Below are 25207 nucleotides of genomic sequence, written 5' to 3' on the forward strand. Positions count from 1 at the left end.
TCGCACTGAGCATACGCGCATCCCTTGTACTCTGGTTCAGACCGTGGGCGGTGCACCGTACCTCCCACTGTCTTCTCTCTCTGGGCCGGCCATCCTTCAGGTTGTGCGACTCCCTGAACTTGAAGCTGTGCTTGGGCAGAGAACTTCGTAACTGGTGTCATTGCAAGCTGGCGCGCTCTAGAAGTCAGGCTCAACCCAGCAGTGTACAATAATACAATAAAGGACAAATGTCTGCAAAGGTCGTTATTGTGGGGGCAGGTATGCCCATGCTATTACTTCACTCATGAGTTACCCCGTTCACCCCACTGTCCTGCGAGCTAGGTCCGTCTGGCCTGGTTGCTTGCAAGACGCTCCTTGAAGCTGCCACGCACGACTTTCCATTTGACCCGATTGTACTCGAGCAGGAGGACGACATCGGTGGCACCTTCCGATACAGATCTTATGAGGTCTGCTATGTTACATCTTGCTATCCTCAGTCAGGGCTGACGGCTCCGACTGACAGAACGCGACTTTAGTGTCGTCGAAGCAATTGACCTCTTTCTCCGACTTTAGGCTTCCTCTCTCACATTCTGACCACTTGACGCTCGAAGTAAATATCCTCCGATGCACTTCGTTGACGCAGGTGGATACTGAGCGCTATTCAGGAATATGTCGACTACCTACGAGATTACGCGTCCCATTTCCATCTATGGTCAAGAATATATCTTGCATGCAAAGTAGTGAATATTTCGAAGGACCCACAGGGTGGAAATAACGTCTCTTACGTCCGGAAACGGAAAGATAACCCCGCGGAATGGGATTCCGGTAAGTCTCTTGGGCGTCTACCGCAGCATGCCACTCTAATAAACCATATAGAGGCGATAACTATACACACGCCTTACCTTGCAATCTGTACCGGCTTACACGTTGTTCCCCACGTCCCTGATATTCCAGGAGTTGAAAACATCCTGAAAAATAACCCCGAAGCGAAACTTTTTCACTCGTCTGAATACAAGTCTCGGAACCAGCTAAGAGGGAAGAAGATCCTGATTCTCGGCACAGGAGAAACAGGGATGGACATTGCTTACGAGTCTGCCAAGGCAGGGGCGAAGGAAGTGGTGCTTTGTTCGAGGGCGGGGTGAGTAGCTGAGTGTTTTGTACAGCGCTAAGGCTAACCCGGTAGGTCAGGTTCTTGTCTTTCCCGAAAGCACTTGTCAGCCCACCGCCATCACGCCTGTCTCGGTGCTGAGTTTGTTGCTCCACAGAATGACTTTTCCCTACTCGGCTTCAAGTTTGAGTCCAAGAATCCGGTGCCCATCGATTCGCTCATCACGAATCTCGGAGAGACCGCGTATGTAGTAAGTACCTCCACATGTTTCTCTCCCTTCAAGCTCACAGCAGTCTCCCGCAGCATCCATGGGTAGCAAAGTCGCATATCCGATGGTTGTGAGTATCTCGCGATTCTTCTGCTCCCTTTGACTCTGAGCTGATGCGCTTGTGCAATAGCATCTCGGACTTCGTCATCAAGAGAGTGCTCTGGGTATTGACAGGTATGAATATCTCGATACATCCCAGCACGGACCCAGTGCTTATGGATCGGAAGGTACGCAAGCAGGCTGCAACCAGTGGGTACGTACCACTACGCGAGGCAAGCTGGCCACGAACCTAATGCCTTTTATGAGATAGGTCGGCGAACTCGAGCCAGAGCGCCTAGGGCGTGCCTACGTCTTTCTCAACAAGGTTTAACTATGTCTTTGTTTCCCGTCGTGCGCTGCTCATAGTAGTCTAGTCCCACAAAGCCATGCCATACATAAACCGTCCCTACCGCCGACGACCCGCCTTCATGGACTATCTCTCGCGGTACAGTGATCCAGACGAGGATATGTCCCCGCAAACGGATTTCACGGTCGAACTGGCTCCCTTCCCCTCGCACTTCACAGAGGGGGGTCGGGCCGTCTTTCCTCTTGACTTGGACAAGCGCAGTAGGCCAAAGCGCAAGGATGCAGTCCGGATCCAGGGGAAAGTTGTTAAGCCGAACTTGGTGGTATATGCCACCGGTTATAAGCAAGAATTCGGTTTCCTAGGCGAAGGGTATAAGATGCCTGGGGAAGCGGATGTGAGGAACATATGCTGGAGTGGGGATACCAGCGTGGCATTTATAGGCTTCGTCAGGCCGGGTGTTGGTGAGTACTCCACTTATCACCGCTCATCATATTCTCTGCAAGGCGGAGTACTGAACAAAACCCGCTATAGGCGCCATCCCACCGATATCCGAAATCCAGTCTATGTTCTGGGTCTCGCTTCTCAAAGACCAGGTTCATAAGCCGCTTCGTGCGGCACATTATCACCTGCTCGTGAACGAGAACGCCAGAATCAAGTATGGCGTGGACCATTCAACGTATGTCAGTACGCTCGCCAAGGACATAGGTGCGGCTCCTGGGCTGCGAGAGCTGTGGAGGGAGTACGGATGGCACGTGTTACTATGCTACTGGTAAGCAAATGGCATATGCCTCGTGTATGGCACATTGAATGCCTCTGCAGCTTTGGCGCAGCGTTTATCCCTTTCTATCGCCTGGTCGGTCCTTACAAGTCTCCTGTTGCGCCCATGATTATCAAGACGGAGTTGTGGGATACTATCACGAGGAGAGGTCTCATCGGGAATGTCATGATGGGGCTAATCCCGATGGTATTTTATCTGATGCTGAATACTGGGGCCTGGTTTGCTGACAGGATTTCCACCGGCGGCCTCGCTGCGCAAGAGTAGTAACACGGACTAATGACGGGTTATTTTCTATATTACATCTGTCGTGTGTTGCTTCCTGCGCGTCTCACCGGTACCCAGAGCGTTGTCCGGTTGAGATCACTGTCAAAGGCTAGTGCAGCTTAATCTATGCCAGTTCTAGCACAGATGGCCAGGCATGCTATCCTACTGCTGGAGTTATCTCTGACCTGTCCAGCTTATATTGCCATAACACTACCTTTTGCTACATCGGAAATAGGGCCAGCCTTGCATAGCCATCATAAATCAATGCTTCCATGCGCGGACGCAGGTGAACTGAGATCAGTGCCTCTGTATACAAGGCATGCATCCCATATATAGGTCTTGGTATCCTGAATACCAAGATCTATATACAAGGTGCATAGATAACACGATAGGCAAAGGCTTCGGCACCAGCTGTGTGGACGCCGGACATTGGGTGGGAGATCCTGCCAGTTGCTTCAGAAGATAACAGCTCAGAAATCACGGAGGACATCGGTATACTCACAGACGAGTGCTGGATACTCCGATGTATGATGACTTTCCAGGCGAGTCGGGTTCACAGGCTGGACGATGACCAGTCTGCGCGAATACATCAGCATGGAGTATATTGGAAGGACAACACGGTACCATGTCGACGGTCTGGAATTTGCACCTGGGCATGATACTAGCAGTAGTACTGCATCTTATGTCGACGTTGGTTACCATAGAGCCTCGGACTCGGTTGATATATGTACGTATATGAATGCATGACCAGTCTTTGACGACACGTGAACGGCGCTGTCGAACATCACGATGCTGTACCTACTGGTGTCATTCGCGATGTCAATCCAGAATGTCAGCGTAGTTGACATATTCAAGGGGTATCTCAGCTTGTTGCGGGAGCAGTGCCTTTTCCAGCGGTGAGTTGTTTGAGCTCCGGCGCAGTGCTCGGAAATGCTCGGGAGCAAATGCTCAGCTCAGCTCAACTTCCGGAAATGGCTAACGTGGATTGGCCTTGCGGAGATGTCAGTATCTTTGGTGACCGACAGGGTTGTGCTAGCTGCAATCCTCACTGAGATAGACAAAGCAGCTCGATTGTTCAGGGACTCTTGCTCGACAATAGATCCGAGGAAGACTGCCAGTTCCCGCGGGATGTAGGGTCTTTCCACTACGATTTCAGCCTCGGCGTGATTGGATCACGGTCATGAGGCATGAATGACAGCTGTTCGCAGAACAATAGACGCACTGTAGATTCATTCACAGCCTGAGGGTGCCCCACAACCAAACGACCATAACACAACTGTAAATGGTAAGATATCTGCTCAGAAAGTCGGCAGTTATTGTTTCGAAAGCCATTCAAGGCATTACTAGTAGGGCCCAGCTTGCCCCGACGTATCTGGAGCGGCAGCTACGGCATGCTCCCCTCAGCATGTGCCGGTAGGTATGTTGCAAGCCGTTCCCTAATTATACCGTGGCGGGTGAGTGAATCGCTGAATCAAGGTCCGCATCGTTAGACACCCATCGTGGGCAACTCAGCCAGCTCCGAGTTCGGCGTTCATACATATACCCGGGAGGGAGCCGTCGATGCACGCCGTGGAACTCTCCAGTTAGGTTTGCGTGCCGTTATATCGGTCCTCGATTCTACTACTTGGTACCGTTATCAGTTGCACGCTGGTCGATAGCCCAAAGATAGCACGTTCATCGCTCGTGTTGGTCAAGCTTTTCACAACATGCAGCTGCCGGATGCATTCGGAATGGTCCGACCTGCACACGAGTCCTCGACGCAACGAGCACCAAATCAACGGGTAAGCGCGCACTTTGCTGGGTCTGAGAGCGCCATATTGTCTTAAGCGGTCATCAATCATCTGCGACGTGTCACCCGCTACATAACAGAGTAAATGCTGCAATGAGTGAATGGTTTATTCCACTTGTAGGCATCAGTGTCATCCACTATGCTGATAGTCACCGTTAGGGCCGCACTGACGGTCATCTTACACTGCAGTGTGGGCTATGCCGATTCCCTCCATTTATACGCGCGTCGCGATCTGGTCCGATGCTTGGTCCTAGGCTGCCTTTAGCGACATAGCGCCACACAGGGGTCCTTACACGCAACAAAGGTAGGCCAAAGGTGTGGACATCAAGTACTGACGGACATCACTCGGTCCCATGTCCGCGGGTTGATTACATGATAGCCCTTGTGAGTTATAGGAATCCTATGGATCAAGTTATACTCACTGTGATGGTACCTGTCGTTCAGTTATTCCGGCGCCGGTTTCATTTATGAGCCTCGAACGGATTGCTGGCGGAAAGAGGCACGTCGCTGGCTTTTCATCAACGTTCTGTGACAGCGCGAGTTTCTGATTCATCTAGGCTTGAGCTTCTGTAGAGTTCGATGATATGGATATTTGGAATCTCACGGGACAGCTTCGACTTCTGTTTTGAGGGAAGGAGCTTGAACTGGAAGACCCTTTTCACTTTCCTTCCCTTGTACTGCTATTCCTATTCATCCTTTCCCTCAAATCTCGCAAGAATATGTCAGACAAATGCCTGAAAGACAATGAAACAGAAGAGGCTATCCAGCTTGCCACCATGCCTGCCAGTGCACCATCCTCTATGGACGACCTGAAGGAGGCGGACAGAAAGCGAGGATGGAGATTCTGGGTCGTCATATTCTCCATCGCGCTCTCTATGTTCATTGCCGCGCTTGAGCTGGTAAACCTGCTCCTTACAGCTACATTCGGTCGAGACGTAATTGACGCCCCTCAGGTTGCTGTTTCCACCGCACTTCCTACAATCGTTAATGATCTCCGTGGTACCGAGTTCATCTGGGTTGGCTCAGCATATGCACTAGCATCGACTGCCTTCATACCCCTTAGTGGCAGCTTGGCACAGGTACACTGTATCAGGTTCACTTCGTGCGCTTATCGCTGACACGACGTGACAAAACAGATATTCGGCCGCAAATTTGTAATGCTCGCTTCACTCATTATTTTCGCCGTTGGCAGTGCGCTATGCGGCGCTGCTACGAGCATGAATTTCCTCATCGCCGGAAGGAGTGAGCATGTCTTGCGTAATTCTGTGTGTAAAGTGGTCAGTTGACTCGGTCTCTTGAATAGCCGTTCAAGGCTTAGGTGGCGGCGGGATCGCATCGCTTGTCCAGATTATACTGTCTGATCTGGTTCCGTTACGCGAGCGCGGCATATTCAACGGTCTGATCGGAATGTAGGTCTTCAAATAGTCTACATCGCTCATCTACTTACATGTACGGTCAGTGCTTGGTCTACTGCTAGTGGAATTGGTCCAATTGTTGGAGGGGTGCTTGCTGACCATGGTCAATGGCGGTGGTTGTTCTGTATGTACAGGGCAGTTCTTTCCAAACTTTTATGTGCTTATCTTATGCTATCAAGATCTCAACATTCCTATTTGTGGTCTGGCTGCTTCACTAGTTTCCGTGTTTCTTCAGCTTCGTACACCCCCGGGAACATTCAAGGAGAAAATGCGGATGATGGACTGGCTGTGGGTGATCTCACTATGCCATTTTCTATGCCTGACAGCTTAATAGCGGGAATATAATGGTAATTGCATCCACAACCGCGGTGGTCATTGCCTTGACTTGGGGTGGAATCCAATATTCCTGGGGCTCCCCACGAGTCCTTGTACCACTTATCCTTGGTATGCTCGGGCTTGTGGCATTTATAACATATGAAGCAAAAGTCCCCCAGCATCCTATAGTAGGTCTTCCCGTACTCTGGTTCCTTCTATGCTCACCAATGTTCAGGTTCCCTTCGCACTCATGGGTACCAGGACTGGCATAAGTGGATATGCGCAAACCTTCTTGATGCCGGTCATGATGATGTACCTTGTGTGTAAGTCAACTCGAAGGGCATTCGACGGAAATCATTTACAATCCATACACAGATTATCTTCCGACCTACTATCAGGCATGCAAGAGTGCTTCTCCTATTGCATCTGGCGTGGACACATTCACCATCGCCTTCATCCTCGCACCGTCAGGGATTATCGCGGGTGCTTCTGTTGCAGCATCGAAGAAGTATTGTCCTCAGCATTACACTGGTTGGGTGTTGGCTATTATAGGTGCCGGTTTGCTCAGCACTGTCCAGGCGGACTCCCCACGGAGCCATGCACTCGGATTTCAAGCAATAGCCAGCATGGGCTTGGGGATGCTCACTGCCATCACATATTTTCCAGTCCTTGCACCACTGCCTGTCTCTGCTAATGCACATGCACTAGCATTCTTCACATTCCTACGCAATTTTGCCCAGGTATGTCTCCATACATATATATCATCTGTTAGCACACACTGACAGGCATGTGGAAGGTCTGGGGTGTTACTACGGGCGGGACTATCCTGCAGAATGGATTGGTGAAGCGGTTGCCTGCGAAATTCCGTGAGCAGTTCCCCCAAGGCACTGCCATTGCCTACGCCATTATTCCGTCGATCCACGATCTCAACGAGCCCTTGAAAGAGCAAGTCAGAGTGGCCTTTGGGGAGAGCATCCGCCACATTTGGTGGGCAGCTCTAGGAATCTCAAGCGCAGGGTTGCTGATCAGCTTGACAATGAAAAGTCTACCCCTTCATACTTCAGTGGACAGGGATTGGGCACTGAAAGGTGATAATGATGGTCAGTCACCAGAGCGGGGGTTGTCATCTATGGCCCCCAAGTAAGGGCACCGAGGCTGAATCATGGACAGGATGTTTTTCGGATTCAATGGGATGGATTTTACTATAGCAGTTTGCCTCATGGGATGGATGCAATACAGCACAGACTGTCAAGTATAATTGATTTTCAGAAATAATGTGACCAATAAGCATGGTCATGTCATGTGCTGCGCTGCATCGCATATGCGTAATGGCTTAGTGCTCTGTCACAGTACTCTGGTTTGTGCTTGCTGAAGTGCAACTGGTCATGGCAGGGACTTTCTATCCAGGTGCTATCATCTGTACACCTGAGTGACATCTTTGGAAACTAGGTGTCATCTTTCGGGTGCTGACTGTGCCTCATAATTGGTCGTGTCCTTGCGAGCTGTATTTGTGTTCTCGCATATGGTCTCAAAGGCTGTGGTATCACGGTTCTACCTTGTCTCCCGAGATATGATCATGAATGAGGCACAGGTACATTGAGTGGATTAAATAGAGAGCATCACTGATCGTGATCATCAGGTTTTGGAAGTTGTTGTAGTGCAGGAAACGTCCCCTTCTGATGTTGATTGACATAAGGCAATGCACTAGCGTATATCTATGACATCTTCCATCAATTGCCGGAACACAAGGTGAGCCTCAACCCTTTGCAATCCGGCCCGTGAAACTCACTGACTACAAAGTCTTGGCCAATTAGTTGAGTCTGAGCTGATCCCACGTACAGATGAGTCTCCTCAACCAACTGGAATCTCTTCTGCATGCATCTGGAGGACTCAGCGGAGCAAAATATGTGACTTGTATGTGCTATAAATCTGTAAGATGACCATACCAACAATTTTGCAAGTGGTCGGTTTGACAGCATTATGCTGGGACCACCTGCTCACATTCAGCCAAGAGATACACTTGATCTGGCCTGCTTCACTGAAATCCAAGCTTGCTTTCTTCACTGTTCGCTATGCGGTGCTTGGGGCACTGGTGCTGTCTACATATGGTGAGTATGTGATCTGCCATAACTTGAGTAGTGATGACTATCCATCCTGGCTAGTGACCAGTGGGTTTGCTTACAACCTATCCCAAGAAGTATGATGTTTGAAGTTCATCTTGCCCATTCTTCAGAGGTATCTGACATAGATTTGTTGAGTTGTAAGCCTTTCTTCCCCATTGCAGGTGGTTGTTACTTAATCCCTGCAGCTGCGGTGTATGGCTGGCCCTCATGATCTGCTTTTCCCTCGTATATACCGCTATTGCAGATTGTAAGTGCAATAGTTCAGTTGTTACCAACCTACTGATTATCCTTGTCTCAAGTGATCATCTTGATGAGGGTTTACACATTGTGGGACTACAGGAAGCATGTCCTTAGGATCCTTATGGTCGGCTTCATGATAACATACATGACATCTCTTGCATTTGGCATCAAGACTGCAGTAGATGTTGTCGGTGCGTTCAGGACCAGTTTGCCCCAATTTGCTCTATCATATACAAGCTTCTACTATGCAGATTCAGTCATATATGAAGATGTATTCTACCACACGTGCATAGTCATGCATAGACCCAGGTTTCTTCCTGCCATATGGGCATCACAGGTAAGGACTCCCTACATAGCCTGATACAATAATAGTGATGTTACTAGGCTGTGTTTGATCTCCATGTCTTTTTGGCCACAGTACTGAATGCAGCTGAGCGGCCATTCCGCGTGCAGAGTGAGTTGGTGTCTAGCCTGTACCGTGATGGCTTGTATTACTTCATTGTGAGGACCATCATTGCATGGAGATGTACAACAGCTAACCTGGCCTGCAGGCTATTTTCTGTGAGATGGCCGGCTGAGAAAATTGTGCTGCAGTGTGGCTGATGCTAAGATGTAGGCTCCCGGATTGTGCTCAGTATAATGAGCAGCATTGGCAATGTATGTACATTTCTGTTGACATATCCCCATGAGTCAGACCCAAGCTTATGTTGGGGCCTCTAGGGGGATTACTCATTAATTATGCCCTTGTGAGTCAGTTACTTTACTATCAGGACCATGCCGCAAGAAGCTAAAAATGCGTAAGCTTTGTGTGGGCAATGACGAGTATCACTGTGTCTAGGCTCTTGCTACGCATGGAAGCCATGAAGGCAGCCGCTGGTGTGATTGCAGTCCAACCCAATCGGTTTGAGCTTACTGTTCGCCATGACATTGAAATATCCTCTACAATGTAAAGGTTTTATTTACATTGACTTTGTTTGATGTGTTTGTCAGACCGCCAGCCGTTCTATGTATATGAATAATATGTTTGAAGTAAGTGTGATGATATAGCCACTACATGCATGGGACACCAGTCCCAGGACTTTCAGATGCTGCTGGAACTTGAAATCAGAGTACAGTCATCGAGTCAAGTGGTGTAGGCTGGCCAACAGTCAGGGTAGAATCGACACAATGTGTACATCTAGTAGTTACCATACATAGTATTTTCCTTATCGGGAACACCCTTGATGAAAGCGCGACTCTCATTACATTGTGTAACGGCTGTAATACCAATAAAACATCACCGCCTAGAGATCGACAGGACCACTAATGAACCTGTGTTCGTTTGACTTTCACGCATTTGGCCTTGGTAGGGGAGACACCTTCGTCTCGGTCACTCGCGGGCTCCGGCTCTTTCCTCTTTCTCTTCACCGCAGACGCGCTCGGCCCCTTGGAGTCAGATGAGGCTTGTATGATCTGTCTGCACATGCTCTGAAGTCTAGTAGACGACTTGAAGCGTTCCGACGTCTGCATTTTCACAAGCAGTTCGTCCCAGGCGGATGGCTCCCAAAGCGAAGAGATGGCCTCATCCGTCGACAATAGCCGCTTCGTCAGGCGAGCAGCCGTCAGCGCCAGCTTCAGGACATCCTTTATTTGAGCAGAAGACAGGGTGGCGCTACTGCCGCAGGCATTGCTTAGAACCTCGTGAATATTTAGGCGAAGAGGTGGCATGAATGCTACGATCTCTTGAGAATCGTTGTGCTGAAAGTCGGGTCAATACTCGTCAGGCGACACCACAAAGACGAGACGAAGAAATAGTATTCACCTGGACGGGTATTTGAACCAGCAGACCTTGTAAGAGCAGGTAGACCTGACATCGGCGATAGGAATTAACGGCCTTCTGAGTCAGTTCCAGCATATCGTTGCGCAATCCCCAAGCGACGGCTGGATAATGACAAATAAAATCTTGGAAGAATTGGATATTGAGACACGATGCCTTGCGCGTGACGAAATCCGCTAAAGATTCCTTGTACACTGTCTGCGTGGCCTTCCTCGCGCCATGATGCAGCAATATCCGGGTCAGATACACGCTAGATTGGCTGAATGCTGTGAGGATGTCTCCAGAACGAGCTCGACGAGCACGGTAATGGACGCTCTCCAAAAGTTTGACAGTTGCCTCGACATCCACCTGGGTCGGAATTTCCTTCATTTTGCCGATGCGGGTACGAAGGATGCCGCCCGCTTTGTCGGCGAGATGCTTCTCGTCCTTACTGCAGCCAGATATGAGTTCTAAGAGGGACATGATTAGTCGGGGAATGAAGGGACTGGCACGATTGCTTTTGACGAGGATGTCGACTAGATCCAACACTCTAGTCTTGAAATGTGTTGCTTCCCGCTGGGCATTGAGATCTTTGGACATCAGTGCTCGTAGAGTCTTGCGCGTGTGCTCTAGCTCACCTTTGCCTTTCTTCGCCTCAGTCGCCCGGTTCTTAAAGACAGCGGCAAGCTGCTCGTCAATAGCCATCATTTGATCATCATCCATGAGCTCTTCCGATTCGTCCTCAGACCCCTCAGCAGCAGGCTGGATACCACTCGCACTAAGGACAGCCTCAATCTTGTCCCTCATTACGGTGTCAGGCTCTTCCTCGTTGGAATCTTCCTGTTCAGAAGACTGATGGTCGTCGTCATTACTATCTAACTCTTCCTCCTCGTTAGCCGTATCGTGCCCGCCCTGGTGATCCAAGAGTTCTGTGGGGTCACGGCGTTCCAGTTGCTGGAATTCTCTGTAAAAACGGCTAGCTGTCGAAGAAAAGAGGTTGACTTACAGCAAGGATCAGATCAACCGTACTATCTCTTGCAAAGTGGCAGAGCAACGTAAAACATTGGTTGGCTAAGGAGCGCATATACGATGACGGCTCCTCCAAGAAACCGAGTATGGCATCGACGAAGATGTCAATGGGCGGTGGGTCTTCATCGACCGCTTCAGATCTCCGTTCTTTTTTCTTTTCCTTCTTACTTTTGACCTCGGAAAGACGCGAAGCGGCTTCAACGGAAGCCTAACGCAAGAAGCGGTGAACATACGTAACACCCAGAAGTCACAGATACTGCTACCTGGAGAGCTTCCGCATAGTCATCATCCACCTCTCCGAAGTTGCACAGCTGGTACACAAGTGTGCCCTGGATGAGGAGCTTTGCGCCTTGAGCCATTCCATGCTGTTCTTCTGGCGCCTAGAAGGGGATGTTGGGACAAGAAGACCAGCATAGGTGTGGACCTACGTTATCCAACGTCCGAGTAAGTTCAAGAGCTTTGTCGCGAAGCTCCTTATCCTCGTTATCCAACTGCACAGTGGGCCTCGCGTGCTTTTCATCCTTCTCGAGCGTCGTAACAATGTCCAAGACCCTCCCTATCCAGAATGAGCCATCATTAGCGTGCATAGCAGAGTCGCGGGTTTCAACACCGTCTGCGAACGTGGTCAGGGATATATTCTCGATCGTATCTCAACACCGTACCAGTATCCTTTGGAACCGGACGTGTCAATAAATCCGAGAGGCAGCTTAGCAGTCGTGCGCGACAGCTCTTCCGCAAGTCCTCGGAGAGAGGCGGCGAAGGGACTTTATGAAGCTGTTGAGGTATAATGAGCGTGCGCAATGGTCGCATGAGTGACTCGACTTACCGCTCGGTATGAGGTTTTGTCAGTTTTTTTCTTGATCTCAAACAGTCCGTGTATGGCTAACCATTCGAGTACGGTGTTGAGCCAATCGTCCTGCTTGGGTACAGCACCGTTGCGGACAAGAGCCGACAGCTGCTCGACTACCCAGGCTCTTCGGGAATTGACAACCTGAATATCCGTCCTACATATGCTACGGTCAGTGAACCAAGTATCGGGAGGCAAACAAGCGACTCTAACGTCTCAGTGACCTCCTCGTTCACATGCTCGAGCAGGTACTCAATATAGCTACTGATACCGTCCGCATCCATAGAGGTCAGAATGGATTCCACGGTCTTGGTCTTAGTCAACTTGTCGAACTGCCGGCTCCCATGTACACCTGTTAGCTGAAGTATAAGGGTGAATCCCATCCGCGGATTCGTATGCACAATCGCTTGCATCTCAGTTGCCTACGAACGTAACCGAAGGATCAGTCACACTTTGGCGCAGCTCTGAAGAACGTAGCTGCTAACCACTCGCTTAGCTACTTTGTGCAGATAACGATCTTGTTTCGACAGGTGATTGATCCAGCATCGCATGAAGTGCTTCGTGAAAAGCATAGGCATGTCCGACGCGTCCACCCGGCGCAGTGCTTTCTCGAAAATCTGAAATCCCCAATATTTCCGTTCCGCGGAGGAAGTCGCAGCGAATAGGGAGTCTGTGATTCGAAAAAGTGAGACCGACTGCGAGAGGATGCTTGAAAGTCTTACCGTCTACTACTATCCGGAAAAACTCTTGCAGTGATCCTCGAGGAGATTTGCTTGATTCCGGCGGGGGCACTAATGCGTCCAGAATTATATCCCAGACATAATGAACTTGAGCCTTCCAAGTCCCCGCTGCGGCGGATTTCAAGCCTGACTCCTCATCCTCGTCCGAACTGGACTCCTGGAAGCAGGTCAGGGATCTCAGTGGATACATGATACAGACAGGCCAGACTCACCTTGAGAATCTTCGCCAGGGTAGCATAGTTGGCTGTATTCAAGATATGTGGATTCTTGAAAGTAGGTGAAAGATATTTACGCCAATCCTTCTCCGGGTACTTATCTTGTAGCGTTACCGTGATTGCCACTTTTTCGGGTGACCAGCTCCTATTCTCGTAAATGATGTCAAGACTCATGTCGAGGGCGTCGTCTCTCCAGGAAACGTCAGACTTTGATAGAGCCTCAAAAGCAAGTCCAAGCGTCCACCAGGCGCTCTCACGTAACCAGGTCTTCTTTTCTCCCAATGCGATCAGCTGCTTGACGATCTCTATGTAACTGGCTGAATTAGAGGCAACGGTGGAGGATGAAGCGGAAGCGGGGAGGGGTGTCTTCCGAACTATAAGGCCAGACTGTATGACAGAGGTGAGGCCGAAAAGGCGAGCGAATAGCATGTCACGTTCTTCTTGACCGGTCATCGACCCTTGAGTCTTCGACGAGTCCATGATGAGCGAGACGATTTGGCTGCAGGTGATCGTGTTGATACGCGACAGCAACTATACATCACCGTCATATTCAGCCAATAATGCAGCGGCAACGCAGGACGCACCTCCGTCAATGCGACAGCAAAACCTAGTCGACTACTCTCCCTTGGACTAGCAAGACCACGAACGAGCCTGCGGATGGAATACGAGACATCTTGAGAGTTCAGCTTGTCTAACGTATCCGCATCATCTTCCGACTGGTCCCCCTCCTCGTCGCTGGTCTCGGGCGATGCTTTCGGCACAAACTGCGCCTGGAACTGTTCTAGTGCCCCAATTAACTTGGCAGAGGCGTCCAATCGCTCTTTCTTGTCGTTCGAGGACAAATGCCAGAAGAGCGGCAGGGTTGTAGACATTCTACCTCGCTCTCTCGGCCACAAGCGCCGTACGTGGCAGCAGAAGACAAGGGTACCCTTCAGACGGTAGCACCGGTACCGAGACTTGTGCAGGAAAATGAAAAACAGAATTTCAGATTTGCCTGATGTGGTGCCGTGAGAAACTCCCGAATCGTATCACCCGTGACGTCACGCGTCGCGATCAAGCTGCTCTTCAAGTTGCCCAAACACTATTTAATCTGAAGCACTCTGTCGCGAGCGTTTTTTCTCTTCCCTCCCTCCTTACACCTTCATTGAGCAGTGGCTCCGGATTTTTTCAAAGCGTCGTACAGCGCTCTGACTTTGGCGTTCATCGGAGGAACAAAGGACGCGTGATGGACGCGACGAGGGATAGCTGGACTGAAGGGACGCGAGCAGCGTTCTTGGAAGGTGCGTATTTTCTTGGTGTTTTTCGTCAGTATCTCAATTGTCATGTGCAGCTCTTGAGTTGTATCCGGCTAGCACAGAGTATCTTGCCCATACCGACCCGGCGATTTTCACGTCTTCAGCCTCTGGCGACGCTGAGCAGGTGGTTCTCATATCCACCGCGTTGGCTCATGCTCGGGACATTCAAACCTTTGTGCATAAGTTTACAGGAATTTCTCTGCCCCTTCAATCCATCGCCGTGTGCGTCCGGGAGCTGACAGAACGGAATGGTGGCCATGCTTCGCGTAAGTGCAGTTTACGACTTGACTTTGATTTACGCGTATCAATCGCTTTCAGTTAAAGTACCTGCCTACGGTCATCCGGCTAAGCGATCGTCCCCTCTGGCGTCGCTGTGTCACACTGCCATCGATGTTGAACCGACTCTGGTCAGCACGCAGCCTCAACATCGCCGTTCTGAGCCTCGCGAGTTGTCGTTGAATAGCCAAGTGCTCCAGTCCGACGCGCTTTTGCCTAACTTCACTCGGCGTGAGCAGACTTCCGAAGACTCTAGCCAAACAATTACCTCGCCGATGTCCCTACCTGCACTAGCGTCACCTGGTCTGTCCAACTTCGAAAACATGTCGCTTTCTTCCCCAAGCCCCACTCCTTTATCAATGTCTCGCCGTCGACTTGCAGCTAATATACCTGCACTGCGATGCCAAGTTCGCCTTCCCCCACCGTCCTTAGGGCCCCGTTCTAATCCCTCCTTGGATACCCCGCGTTCTCCTCATCCCAACTCTCCTTCACTTCCTCGTAACAATCATGAGGCTCTGTACCAAGTACAGGCTCAAGGTCTCGTAACACCTGTCGACCAAATCATCCACACTCCCTTTCAGCCTCCGGAGATGGAGTCTCCACTGACCGAGAAGGGCGACGGACGCTGGAGGTTCTCTTCTGGCTTGTCGTCTCCTATGACAGACTATTCCAATCTGCCCTCTCCGTCGACCCTGACACCACTGATTGATGACTATCACATGGGCAGTCCGGTGTCGGCTTTGCGTTCACCGGCCAACGGCGGTGGCTTCTCTCATGCACCGGAGCCCTCTGCAACGCCTATACGCCGTCGACCATTATTATGCTCGCACACTTTGTCACGCCCTATCCTGTCGTTGTCTCGCCGTCTGTCCTATTCACAGGGCGTGTCAAGATCGGCTCACAATACGCCCGATCGGTGCAGCCCTCGTAGTGGCCCGCCGCCTTATGAAAGCTCTGGCCTTGCATCGCCCCTCGTCATCAGGACTCCTGACGCGACAGAGGCCAACGGTGATGCAGTGGACTCTCCGATTGTCATACCTTCAGGGATTCGCACATATTTCGATTAAGATGTTCATTCTTTATTGATTTTGCTCCTGCATCTTGCTATCTGTGAATTGCTTTCGTATTGCTGTCGATATGTAACTTCTCTCGTGTTCCCGTCGGTGTTGTACTCTCGCGTAATGATAGCGGCCGGTATTCTGACTGCAACGTTGACACCGAGCTCTGGTGTGACCCTGTCGTTTATATCTCTGTGGTCTTGTAGAAGATCATCCCTTCGATTTGTACTTAATACATAACGACCTTGGACCCCATGATGTCAAAGCGAGCAAGGGGAACCACCCAGACCGAATGGGACTGATTGTGCATTATAATTCAACAGGCCTGTGCCGCGGTGTGGACGATTGATGTATAGTGATGGGATATGTGGATACTTACAGGCCCGTTATAGTCCAGGGCATCCTCACACCCAGTGGAAACCGACAAAATTCTGTTGCATTTGTGTCAATTAAGACCTATTTGATGGAAGCAAAACTGCCCGAAAGGAAAACTGGGCCTTTCAATGGATGTAAGTCTGGAATTCGGCGTGAAGCTCAGGGAGATCTCACATTTACGATCTGATTAACCAAGGACGCTACGCGATAGGCCTTGGAGCACGCAGCGAAGATGAGACGTGAAGTGACGCACAACGCCCGCTGTCTTCGCTCTGAGAGGGCGAAGGAGTAGCGGTGGCTTGAACGCGTATTTGAAGCTGAGGGAGATGAAAGTATGCACTACAGCATCGCGGAGGCGTAAGATCGAGTTCTCCGGCTCTCTCGATCCTTCGACTCACCTAGCTATAGCACTCCAACATACCATCGCTCCCTTTACTCATGCTTTCGCAGCCAGGTCTCGTGCGCGCCGAGGATTAGGCCTCTTCCTCTGAGTTTGTCCTTAACCTTGTCCTAGTGGTGTTGGACAGGTTGGGCAAAGTGTTTAGGATGTTTCAAGCCAGGCACGAGAGGTGCCATTTGCTTTCCATGAGCTGGATCATTCACGCGGGCGGGGCATGGAGAAAGGAGTATGATTGCGCCGCGTCTGAGCAAGCTCATCTAATCATTACAATCACTCCACGATGGCTATGCCGTTCGCAGTCCCTCTCGCCTTGATGATGGGTTCGAAGTCCTCAGGGTGACTATGGGGATAGGCGAGAACGTGTTGATTCGCCTACGAATCGAAAACGCCAATGCGTACCTGATCGTTTCTGTCGTGAAGTTATCCTGGGGCACTCCGAGCTTTCCGTCTTCCATTGGAGGTCGTATGTCGAACGCTGCGAGAACAGCGACACAGGCTAACCACATTGAGGCGTCGGCGAGGTAAATGCCTTAAGATCCAGTCAGCGACTTAGCGGATGCGTTTCTATACCGTGCATTTACCGGGGCATCTCCTACCACATCCGTTCAAAACACGATTAGCACAATTACGAGTATAGACAGGAAAAGCACCAACCGGCGACCGAACCCAAACAAGTAGTCTCTCGGATCCTTTGCCATTTCATGGTCAGAGGTCGGAAGGAAGCGTTGCGGATCGAACCTTTCCGGATTGGTGTACGTCTTAGGATCTCTGTAAATCTCCCTAAAGTTGTGTATGAAGATTTCAAGACTTGAGTCGGTCGCTACCACGATAACCATCGCGCACCGCATGTTTGGTATCATAATGGATCCTTTTGGGATGAAGTATCCTTCATGGATATCATCCTCAAGAGAAGCATGCGGGAGGCCTTCATGCGAACGGGGACTCTATCAAAAGCAACTCTGGCTTTATGGAAACCAGGACTTACCCATGGGTATGAACACGTACATGCGTATAACTTCAAGGTACAGAGCTTCGAAGTATGGCAGACGTGCGCGATCTGCTAACGTAGGAAGCCTGTTAGCACCCACAACGGCGTCGACTTCGGCTTGTGCTCTCTCTTGAGCATCCTTTTGGCTGGCCATGGCGAAAAAGAAAGCTTCGATTCCCGCGACTGTCTATAAGGCATCGACATGAGACTGACAAAAGCTGAAGGTATAGAAGGACCAACCGTGTCAGCACCACCTTGAGGCTATATTAATACGACGTTATTGGAGATGATGCCGACTCACCCCCGCATATCCCGGCTGCAGCCCACTTCAGGACCTGCTCCTTGTCCGGTGTCAATTCCTCCTTACTCAAGCAATCGGAAACAAAGCACGGCTCCCCCACGCCTTTCTCCTGGAGGCAGTCATGTTCACAAGAAATTCAAGCAGGTAGGAGGGCACGACAGTACATATCGTTGCTTAGCCCATTCGAAAGGGCGCTGGACCATTTTCTGAGCTATTGCATTGTAACGCCTCGCTTTCGACTTGAAGCTTGCCCCAGGAAACCATTCCGGGAGATAGCGTACTGCGACATGTCAAAGTCAGCGAATAGTATTCCAGTGAACCATGTTTAAATCCCACAGAACGGGAAGGTGTCCACGAGGAAGACATTGGCAGCTGTAGTCTCTGAGAATGTGTCCATTGCCGTGTCGACTAGATGCACCATTGCATCATCCTCTTCTGCAGCCTTGTATCCGTATGTCATTCGCAGCACGATGGATCCAGCCAATCTGCGCTCAAAGCTACTGTCTTTGTTCCGGGAACCGGTCTCGAGACCACGCACCTACGAATATGACCCTTCCATGCAGTGGGATTCACTTGGATGCGTTGTACGTATACAAGGGTTTCCTGTTCGAGCAGCTCCGTAAAGGCCTCTAATTTAGCCTTCGTGCCTATGAACTGAAGCGTCATCCTGCGGTACTCGCTCCAGGTTTGCGTAGGCTGGCTGAGAGGATGAGCTTCTCCCCAGCCTACCAGTTCACCTGCCATAACAAAATTGGGACGGCCGTTATATATTCTGTTCTTCTTGTCCAGCATCTCGATGGCTGTTTGAGAGTCGTTGAGGATGATGAAGGACTTTCCGAAAGCTGAGACGTGTACAATGGGTCCTTCCGTCGGCCTCCGAGTCAGAAGCGAGACTGCAGAGTGGGACAGTGACATACCGTATCTTCTACCCCATTTTGTGAAGGTGTTCCATGGTTTAGACCGGGGTATATCCAGCACGTTGCCGATGAGTGGGAAAGCCTTAGGCCCTGGTGGAAGAGGCGCGGCGGTGGTATGCCTCTGGCATCGTAGCCAGTAGAGAAAAGCGACGGCCACAACAAGGCCGGAGAACGGGACAGCGAAGTAGGTGGCGTCTATCTCCATATTAGAGTAAAACTGGCAGCATGCGAGCCAACACCTCCAGACGTTGGTATATAACGGCACGTCAACCAGCGCTTGTTGTCACTCCTGTGGGAAGGATTTCACATGCCTTCATAGCGAACCGTCACCTTGGAGGAAGGTTATCGTCCGAAGGTACTGTAAGTCGTGGAGTAAGTCATAGCGTCCGCTCCATATCTGTGTCGAGCTATTCTTAGCTCCAGAATCCCTGACAGGAGATGCTTGGCTATCTCCTTCGTTGGAATGGTGGACGGTTGTTTCCCCTTTCTTCCCTGTTCTATGGCTATTCCTTTGTGTTGAATGGTCGGCGAGTCGTGCCATTACCACTGTGACGTAACGTAGACGGTCGTTCACCTGATAGAAGGCTTCTCCGGAGCGGCTGCTGTTCCAAGAAAGGACTTGCAGACGAGAGGAGGCAGTGCCACGGTACGCACCATGTCGCAGCAGCTCTTAGCTCGAGCCGGCTGGAGCAAGTGGACGACCGATTCTCCACAAGGTCTCGCGAAATCTTAGTTGGATTCATCACCAGTAACGCTGTCCAATAACAATCAATTCTATAACTTCGCCTAGAAATACGTTTACCGCCGTCGCGAGCGTACGTACCAGGGGGTCCGGCCCATTCCGATAATTTGAGTCCAGGTGCTCTTGCGGCGTCTTCTGTGCACTAGGTAGGACTGGAAACCCAACACCTCGCGACATGCAGCGGCCAGTGTGTGGAGACTAGGCCAATTGAAGAACAGATCAAGCCGAGGAAGAAAGACACTCCCTGAGTAGTGGAGGGCGATATGCATACCTTGCATGAAGTGGGAAGGCCATTTGCTAGAGCTAGGCTTACCGTATTCGTCGTCAAAATCAGCATTTACGTATGGGTCTCAAGGTGCACATATGCATTCAGGAAAACGGAAAGCCAGGGGGTTTGGAGAGATACGCAGGGCTAGTCTATCAGACCGAAGAATAGACTTCCCTGCGGCCGTCGATCCTGCCTCCATGAAACCCAAACCGACGGGGGGCCCTGAGTCGCGTCGTCGCACACAGTCATACTATGACTAGGTGCGACGACGAGGACGTCCCTGAGGTTTTAGCTTCAACTTCATGGGACCCATTTGAAGAAACAACATTCAGCTTAGGAAAAGCGGCCCTGCCGGAAGACGAGCGGGATAATACTTGGCCGGATAGCCATTCCGGTCCTGGAAAACCAGACCTACTGTGCCAATCCACGATGTGGATGAACTATCATTATAATCAGAGCCAGCCTCCTGCCCGCTTCAGGAAATTCCTCATGAATGACAGACCGGTTCCGATGGCGACATACGTATTCACGAAGGGGTACAGCATGTTCTCCCACTCTCCTTGTAGCTGCGCGGCTTTGTGGAATGGTATATTGGGTGAAGGGGGGAAGGTCGAGGTACAAGCCCGACTTCTGCTCGAAATTGAGAGGATGACTTTTTCGGCTTATTTCTGGGAAACAAGGATCCTTATGTTGTAATGGAGTGGTCAGTCATCAGGCTGTAAACACCAAACATGAGATATTCCCATGTCTATTCAGGAGTGCTTCTGATATCAAGACAGGAAACACGTCTGCCTGAGGGACTCCTAGACAGTATTGGGCCAGATCATCTGGTAACCAGAGGTAACCCAGATTTGTGGGTGAAAGAAAGATGAGAATGAGGTTCTGACTCAATATATTATTGCCGGTCGCCCGTTGCTGTCGCATAGCGGAGGCGGCTAGACAGTACTCGATTCCGTTCGAAGGAACGCGTCGACGATAGGGCCTGCGTAATGAGTTGCGCCAGAATTTTGGTCCTGAAAATAGCGATTGTCAACCAGCGACCAGAAGCTCGGCGGGACTCTTACTGATTGATTCGTGTTCGCTCCTCCACTTGGCTGCGCAATTTCTCAGCAGACTGTCGCGCAACGTGAAGAACCTTGGACGGTAGGTTGGCCAGTCTAGCGCATTCTATGCCGAAGGACGCCTCAGCCAGACCGGGACTGAGTTGATATAGGAAGGTGATATCGGTTGAGCCGTCAATTCTACTCTCCTCGGTGAAACCCATATGCAAATTCTGCACAAAGTTAGGGAATTGCTTCTCGATTTCAGTAGCCACCAAGGGATAATGCGTGATGAAAAGGGTTTTGCATTTGACAGACTCGACAAGATGTTGCAATACGGCATGAGCAATTGCCATCTATAAGATCATAAAGATTAGCACATGCCGAGGCAGCGATTATTTTCTGCTCACTCCGTCGAAAGTGGAAGTGCCCCGGCCGAGCTCATCAGCAATTACCAGACTCTTAGGGGTAGCCGAGTGGAGGATTTCACTCGTCTCTGTCATCTCGACCATGAAGGTTGACCGACCTTTCATGATCTCGTCAGAAGCTGGAGTACGATGTCAAGGGTGCTGAACAACAGAAGGTACAGACGGGCAAATACGTACCACCCATCCTGGTATAAATTCCGTCAACTACGCCCATCCGAGCGCGACTGGCAGGGACGAATGAACCGATTTGCGCCATAATAGTGATGACCGCAATCATCTTCACGCAGGAGCTTTTCCCACCCATGTTCGGTCCTGTAATGATTTTGCTCCGTGCCTCGAGGTTACCAAGACAGATAGAATTAGGGATGAAAGGCTGGTCGCGTAACTGCTCTATCACAGGATGCCTTCCTCCAACGATCTCTAGGGTGTCATCCTCTGTGAACTCGGGTCGCACATAACCATGCGTGAGGCCAACCAAGGCCAGGCTCAAGAGACAGTCAGCAGTAGCTAGTTTGGCGACAACATCGCGGAAGATCCCATAATATTTCTGAGCTATCTCCTGTAGAAAGGACTTGAACGCCCTTTTGGCCGCTTCTTGACGAGCTTCTATATATTGCTGGCGATGTAGCATTTTCGTCTTTACTTCCGGTGTTCTGTACCTCCTGCAATACTTCGTGCTGTATCTAGCTTAGCAAATAGTCGAGAGACATAGATGAGTTTGGATCACCTTGATATGAGCTGCCAAGTGGCTGGAATGTTGCGATTCTCATCCTTCCGAATCTCAACCAGGTACTTCGGGTGCGAGCATGAGCGTCAAAGCTGTACCCAATGCTCAGGACGCACCTCTTCATTGGCTACCGTAGTCCATGAGAGAGACGGCTTTTTTAACACCTTACGAACTACCGTGAAATCAGCAAAGCATTGACACGAGCATCTTGTGCACTCACTTGACTCCAGTTCCTCCGTCAACTCTGCTTCCGCAGCCTGAGCGGCCTACAGTGATGATTGTAGGTTCGCTTATAGGGTGTGGATACCAAAGGTGAGACACTTACAGCGGCATATTCCGCAATGTCCGGATATTTATCCGCGTCAAGCCACATCCCTTCCTTGTCACCCGCCTCCATAATCTTCAGGGATACTTCGCTTAGCACACTCTGGACGGGTTCGCGCAATCTTGGCAGCGCTGTAAGAATATCCTGCAGGAGTTTCGACCTAAACTGAGCGGGTTCGGTAGCATCTGCGGACGGGAAGGCGAGTGCAGCCTTCTGAAAAGCTCGAAGCACAATCGCCAGCTCCTTGGGCGTACACTAGCCTGGAATCAGCCCGGCTCCCCTAGCATACACGGGAGCCTCGGGATATGTAACGTACATAGCCATATTGAATCCTGCTTAGGCCTTTGGCGAGATCCGGTAGACCTTTCAGTAGCTCGCCTAAGGCGACAAGGCGCGGTGACTGGTTCCCGATGATTTCCTCAACGGCTTCAAACCGCTCCTGTAAGAGTCTTTGGATTGGACGACACCCGTCAACGAGGAATGGGAATACAAAAGAGTAGGTACATACCCTAAGTCAACTAGTGGTTGACCTATCCAGCGACGGAGCATCCTAGATCCAAATTTTGTCCGCGTGCGATCCAGGATCGACAGCAGGGATCCTCTGACACTGTAGTTTGTTTCGTTCCTATATATCTCCCTGCCTGCGATTCAGGCGGGACAGTGACGTTACAAGCAGCGAAAACTCTCACAGGTTGGTCAGGGTATTGCCATGTAACAGCATAGTCGTTCGCTTGGAGAACTCATCAAAGAACTCGGTTCGAATAAGGACTTTTGCTAGCTGGAAATCTGAAAGATACTTGATAGCATGGGCGAGAGCAATGATGACACGCTTCGGGAATGCCATCGCAGTAGCCAACAGCTGACCTGGATGAAAAGTTATTTAGTCGACCAGCGCGGAACATGCAAAACCTACCTGACTTGAAACTATCTGAAGCTCCGACAATGTTGGAGTTCTCGGTATAGAAAGAAGTTACTAGGTTAAACGCCTCGGAATACGGCATGGTGTCCTTGGTACGCTCGGTTCGGACCTTCCGGCCTTCTGGACTATGACTACGAGGACATTGTAGATCACGATCAGCATACAGATGCACAGGAGCCCGAGCACTAACCTGACGAAGTGGTTCAGCATCTTCTCTGTCGGTTCGCTTAGGCTACCCGCAGGAAGCAGCATTTCCATAGGCCGTGTATGCGAAAGTCTTGTCTGCCCTCCTTTAGCGGAACGTAGAAGCGATCAAGATAACATGACTTACCTCCAAGTCAATACGCATATGTGAATCTACAATCCCTTAATATACAAAACACCTTTTGTAGATCTTTTCGAGAGCTAACCTTCGAAGTTATCCCATATCACATCACCAGTACTTGGGCATATGACAACCATGCCAATGCCTACCCTTTCGTCGGTACCCATCCCTCCCATCCGTTCTTCGACCAGAGAGACAAGGGACGGAGCAGAAGAGCGTTCTAAATCATCTACTGAGTCTAAATCATCGACGTAACTGTGTGCGGTGGTATGAGCTCGCCGGAAGCTGAGTCGAGGAGAGGTCAGTGGTATCTTACGTGGCTGCAGTGTATAGATGGCTTAGATTTCTACTAAAGAGCTTATTCCGGGTGTCGCTAGCTTGCTTGAGTGCAGCAGTCTCTGTCTGGTCAACGATGCCTACTTTGTGTCCCTGCGCCAACAATCTATTGTTCTAGTTAGTGAAACGAAGAAACAGAACTAGCATCAGGACCAACTTCTTCAGATGGACTTCCCGTCTGTCCACGGGTATCGAGGCTCGGAAGAAGTTCCCTTTGGGATAGCACACAATGCCCAATTCTTTGGAAGCGACCTATAATCAAGAGCTGAGCTGAGAAGCTCGGCGTGAAGAATGCCGCAACTGGTCACCTTAGCATCCTCCCCGAAGAAAACGTACTTATATCCAACTTCTATCATGAGAATGGTATCCTTATGCTTAGCTTTCAGTTCATGGACCTGGTGCGTGATTATCTCAGCGACTGCGGTATTCGTTGTGTATGGGATAACATACCTGACGTTCTAAGTCCGTCCAAGGCTCCCCCATGGGTCCTAACTCCTTGGGTTTCGGCCGAGCTTTTGGTTTGCCTTTGCTGCGATTACCCTTCTTCTTCTGGCTGTCCATCTCGAAATGGCTGAGGAGCTCTTTCAACTTATTGTCGGACTCGTCTCCAGACGACTCCCTCCCCGGGTGCTCTTCCTCTGCTCCACCAGCTTCACCATCCTCTAAATTGTGTCCGTCCAGCGCGCGTTGTCTCTGCACAAATAGATTGTTTTCGCCAAGCAGCTTCCTCTTGAACGCCTCTCGTCGTGCCAGACGCGCCTTCTCGTCCGCAGCTGACCGAGGCTCCGTGTCAGCGTGCTGGGTTTGTGATTGACGGAAGGCCCACTCCTCCGGATCCGCAGTGGTATCCTTGGATGATCCTTGTTGGAAGTACGGCGAAGCCGGGCTAGTCTGACTGACCCGAGGTCTTTTGGGAGTCCGTTGATCCTCTCCCTCTCCGTCCGACGTCAGATCAATCACAGTGGTTACACCACGCTTTAGCGAGCTCTTCTGCTTGGCCGGAGAGGATCGCGGGGAAAAGAAGGAGGAAATTGTAGACTGCCCTCTCGAAGCAGACCCTTGAGCAGACCCGTGCTTTGGGGGCATCGTATGCGTTCACTTGCGAGGGACGATATTATCCTTAGTGTAGCAATGCGTAGAATAATAGACAATGCGATAGCTCCGCGAAATGAACGCAGCGATGATCAAGAAACCGGCAGGCGAGTTCTAAGTCAAAATGCGGGGCGCCACATGTCA

General features: G+C 50.5%; 7 protein-coding genes across 7 annotated transcripts; 4 read left to right on the plus strand and 3 right to left on the minus strand.

Annotated features, from left to right (window-relative positions):
* Window positions 1-7: 7 nt before the first annotated feature.
* GLOTRDRAFT_73122 (dimethylaniline monooxygenase) lies at window positions 8-2970 on the plus strand. The gene is made up of 14 exons (XM_007865548.1): window positions 8-258; window positions 322-446; window positions 503-589; window positions 645-804; window positions 856-1117; window positions 1168-1192; window positions 1245-1337; window positions 1391-1425; window positions 1486-1529; window positions 1583-1608; window positions 1666-1719; window positions 1769-2162; window positions 2233-2470; window positions 2521-2970. The coding sequence occupies exons 1-14, from the start codon at window positions 228-230 to the stop codon at window positions 2741-2743; spliced, it is 1797 nt and encodes a 598-aa protein (XP_007863739.1). The 5' UTR covers window positions 8-227; the 3' UTR covers window positions 2744-2970.
* A 2362-nt stretch (window positions 2971-5332) lies between these two features.
* Window positions 5333-7406, plus strand: GLOTRDRAFT_36641 (Mfs1.1; the record flags this gene model as incomplete). The annotated part of the gene is made up of 10 exons (XM_007864730.1): window positions 5333-5431; window positions 5486-5611; window positions 5669-5774; window positions 5836-5941; window positions 5992-6071; window positions 6127-6235; window positions 6282-6450; window positions 6498-6585; window positions 6638-7002; window positions 7059-7406. The coding sequence occupies 10 exons, from the start codon at window positions 5333-5335 to the stop codon at window positions 7404-7406; spliced, it is 1596 nt and encodes a 531-aa protein (XP_007862921.1).
* Window positions 7407-8668: 1262 nt separating this feature from the next.
* GLOTRDRAFT_25766 (uncharacterized protein) lies at window positions 8669-9126 on the plus strand (the record flags this gene model as incomplete). Its single annotated transcript, XM_007864620.1, has 3 exons — window positions 8669-8831; window positions 8895-8962; window positions 9010-9126. Coding segments are annotated over 3 exons (348 nt in total), but the record flags the coding sequence as incomplete, so codon positions are not given.
* A 1258-nt stretch (window positions 9127-10384) lies between these two features.
* Window positions 10385-14123, minus strand: GLOTRDRAFT_35678 (uncharacterized protein; the record flags this gene model as incomplete). The annotated part of the gene is made up of 11 exons (XM_007864652.1): window positions 10385-11374; window positions 11427-11609; window positions 11707-11829; window positions 11878-12062; window positions 12112-12223; window positions 12276-12453; window positions 12504-12718; window positions 12782-12966; window positions 13019-13193; window positions 13249-13782; window positions 13836-14123. The coding sequence occupies 11 exons, from the start codon at window positions 14121-14123 to the stop codon at window positions 10385-10387; spliced, it is 3168 nt and encodes a 1055-aa protein (XP_007862843.1).
* A 315-nt stretch (window positions 14124-14438) lies between these two features.
* GLOTRDRAFT_120251 (uncharacterized protein) lies at window positions 14439-15889 on the plus strand (the record flags this gene model as incomplete). The annotated part of the gene is made up of 3 exons (XM_007865549.1): window positions 14439-14531; window positions 14582-14812; window positions 14865-15889. The coding sequence occupies exons 1-3, from the start codon at window positions 14477-14479 to the stop codon at window positions 15887-15889; spliced, it is 1311 nt and encodes a 436-aa protein (XP_007863740.1). The 5' UTR covers window positions 14439-14476.
* Window positions 15890-16925: 1036 nt separating this feature from the next.
* GLOTRDRAFT_35792 (cytochrome P450) lies at window positions 16926-19066 on the minus strand (the record flags this gene model as incomplete). Its single annotated transcript, XM_007864666.1, has 12 exons — window positions 16926-16995; window positions 17055-17184; window positions 17237-17247; window positions 17310-17435; window positions 17499-17580; window positions 17641-17830; window positions 17884-17897; window positions 17945-18053; window positions 18109-18224; window positions 18281-18429; window positions 18483-18807; window positions 18862-19066. The coding sequence occupies 12 exons, from the start codon at window positions 19064-19066 to the stop codon at window positions 16926-16928; spliced, it is 1527 nt and encodes a 508-aa protein (XP_007862857.1).
* A 1865-nt stretch (window positions 19067-20931) lies between these two features.
* Window positions 20932-25089, minus strand: GLOTRDRAFT_137270 (uncharacterized protein; the record flags this gene model as incomplete). Its single annotated transcript, XM_007865550.1, has 18 exons — window positions 24422-25089; window positions 24280-24366; window positions 24129-24223; window positions 23952-24077; window positions 23721-23890; window positions 23642-23667; window positions 23501-23592; window positions 23305-23435; window positions 23081-23255; window positions 22900-23028; window positions 22708-22840; window positions 22392-22646; window positions 22287-22332; window positions 22183-22238; window positions 22067-22131; window positions 21517-22016; window positions 21322-21458; window positions 20932-21267 (listed from the first exon to the last, which is right to left on the minus strand). Exons 1-18 carry the CDS (start codon window positions 25055-25057, stop codon window positions 20932-20934), a joined length of 3195 nt encoding a protein of 1064 aa, XP_007863741.1. The 5' UTR covers window positions 25058-25089.
* Between the last annotated feature and the right edge of the window lie 118 nt (window positions 25090-25207).

The sequence above is a fragment of the Gloeophyllum trabeum genome (assembly GCF_000344685.1).
Source record: "Gloeophyllum trabeum ATCC 11539 unplaced genomic scaffold GLOTRscaffold_00003, whole genome shotgun sequence".
Taxonomy (NCBI): domain Eukaryota; kingdom Fungi; phylum Basidiomycota; class Agaricomycetes; order Gloeophyllales; family Gloeophyllaceae; genus Gloeophyllum; species Gloeophyllum trabeum.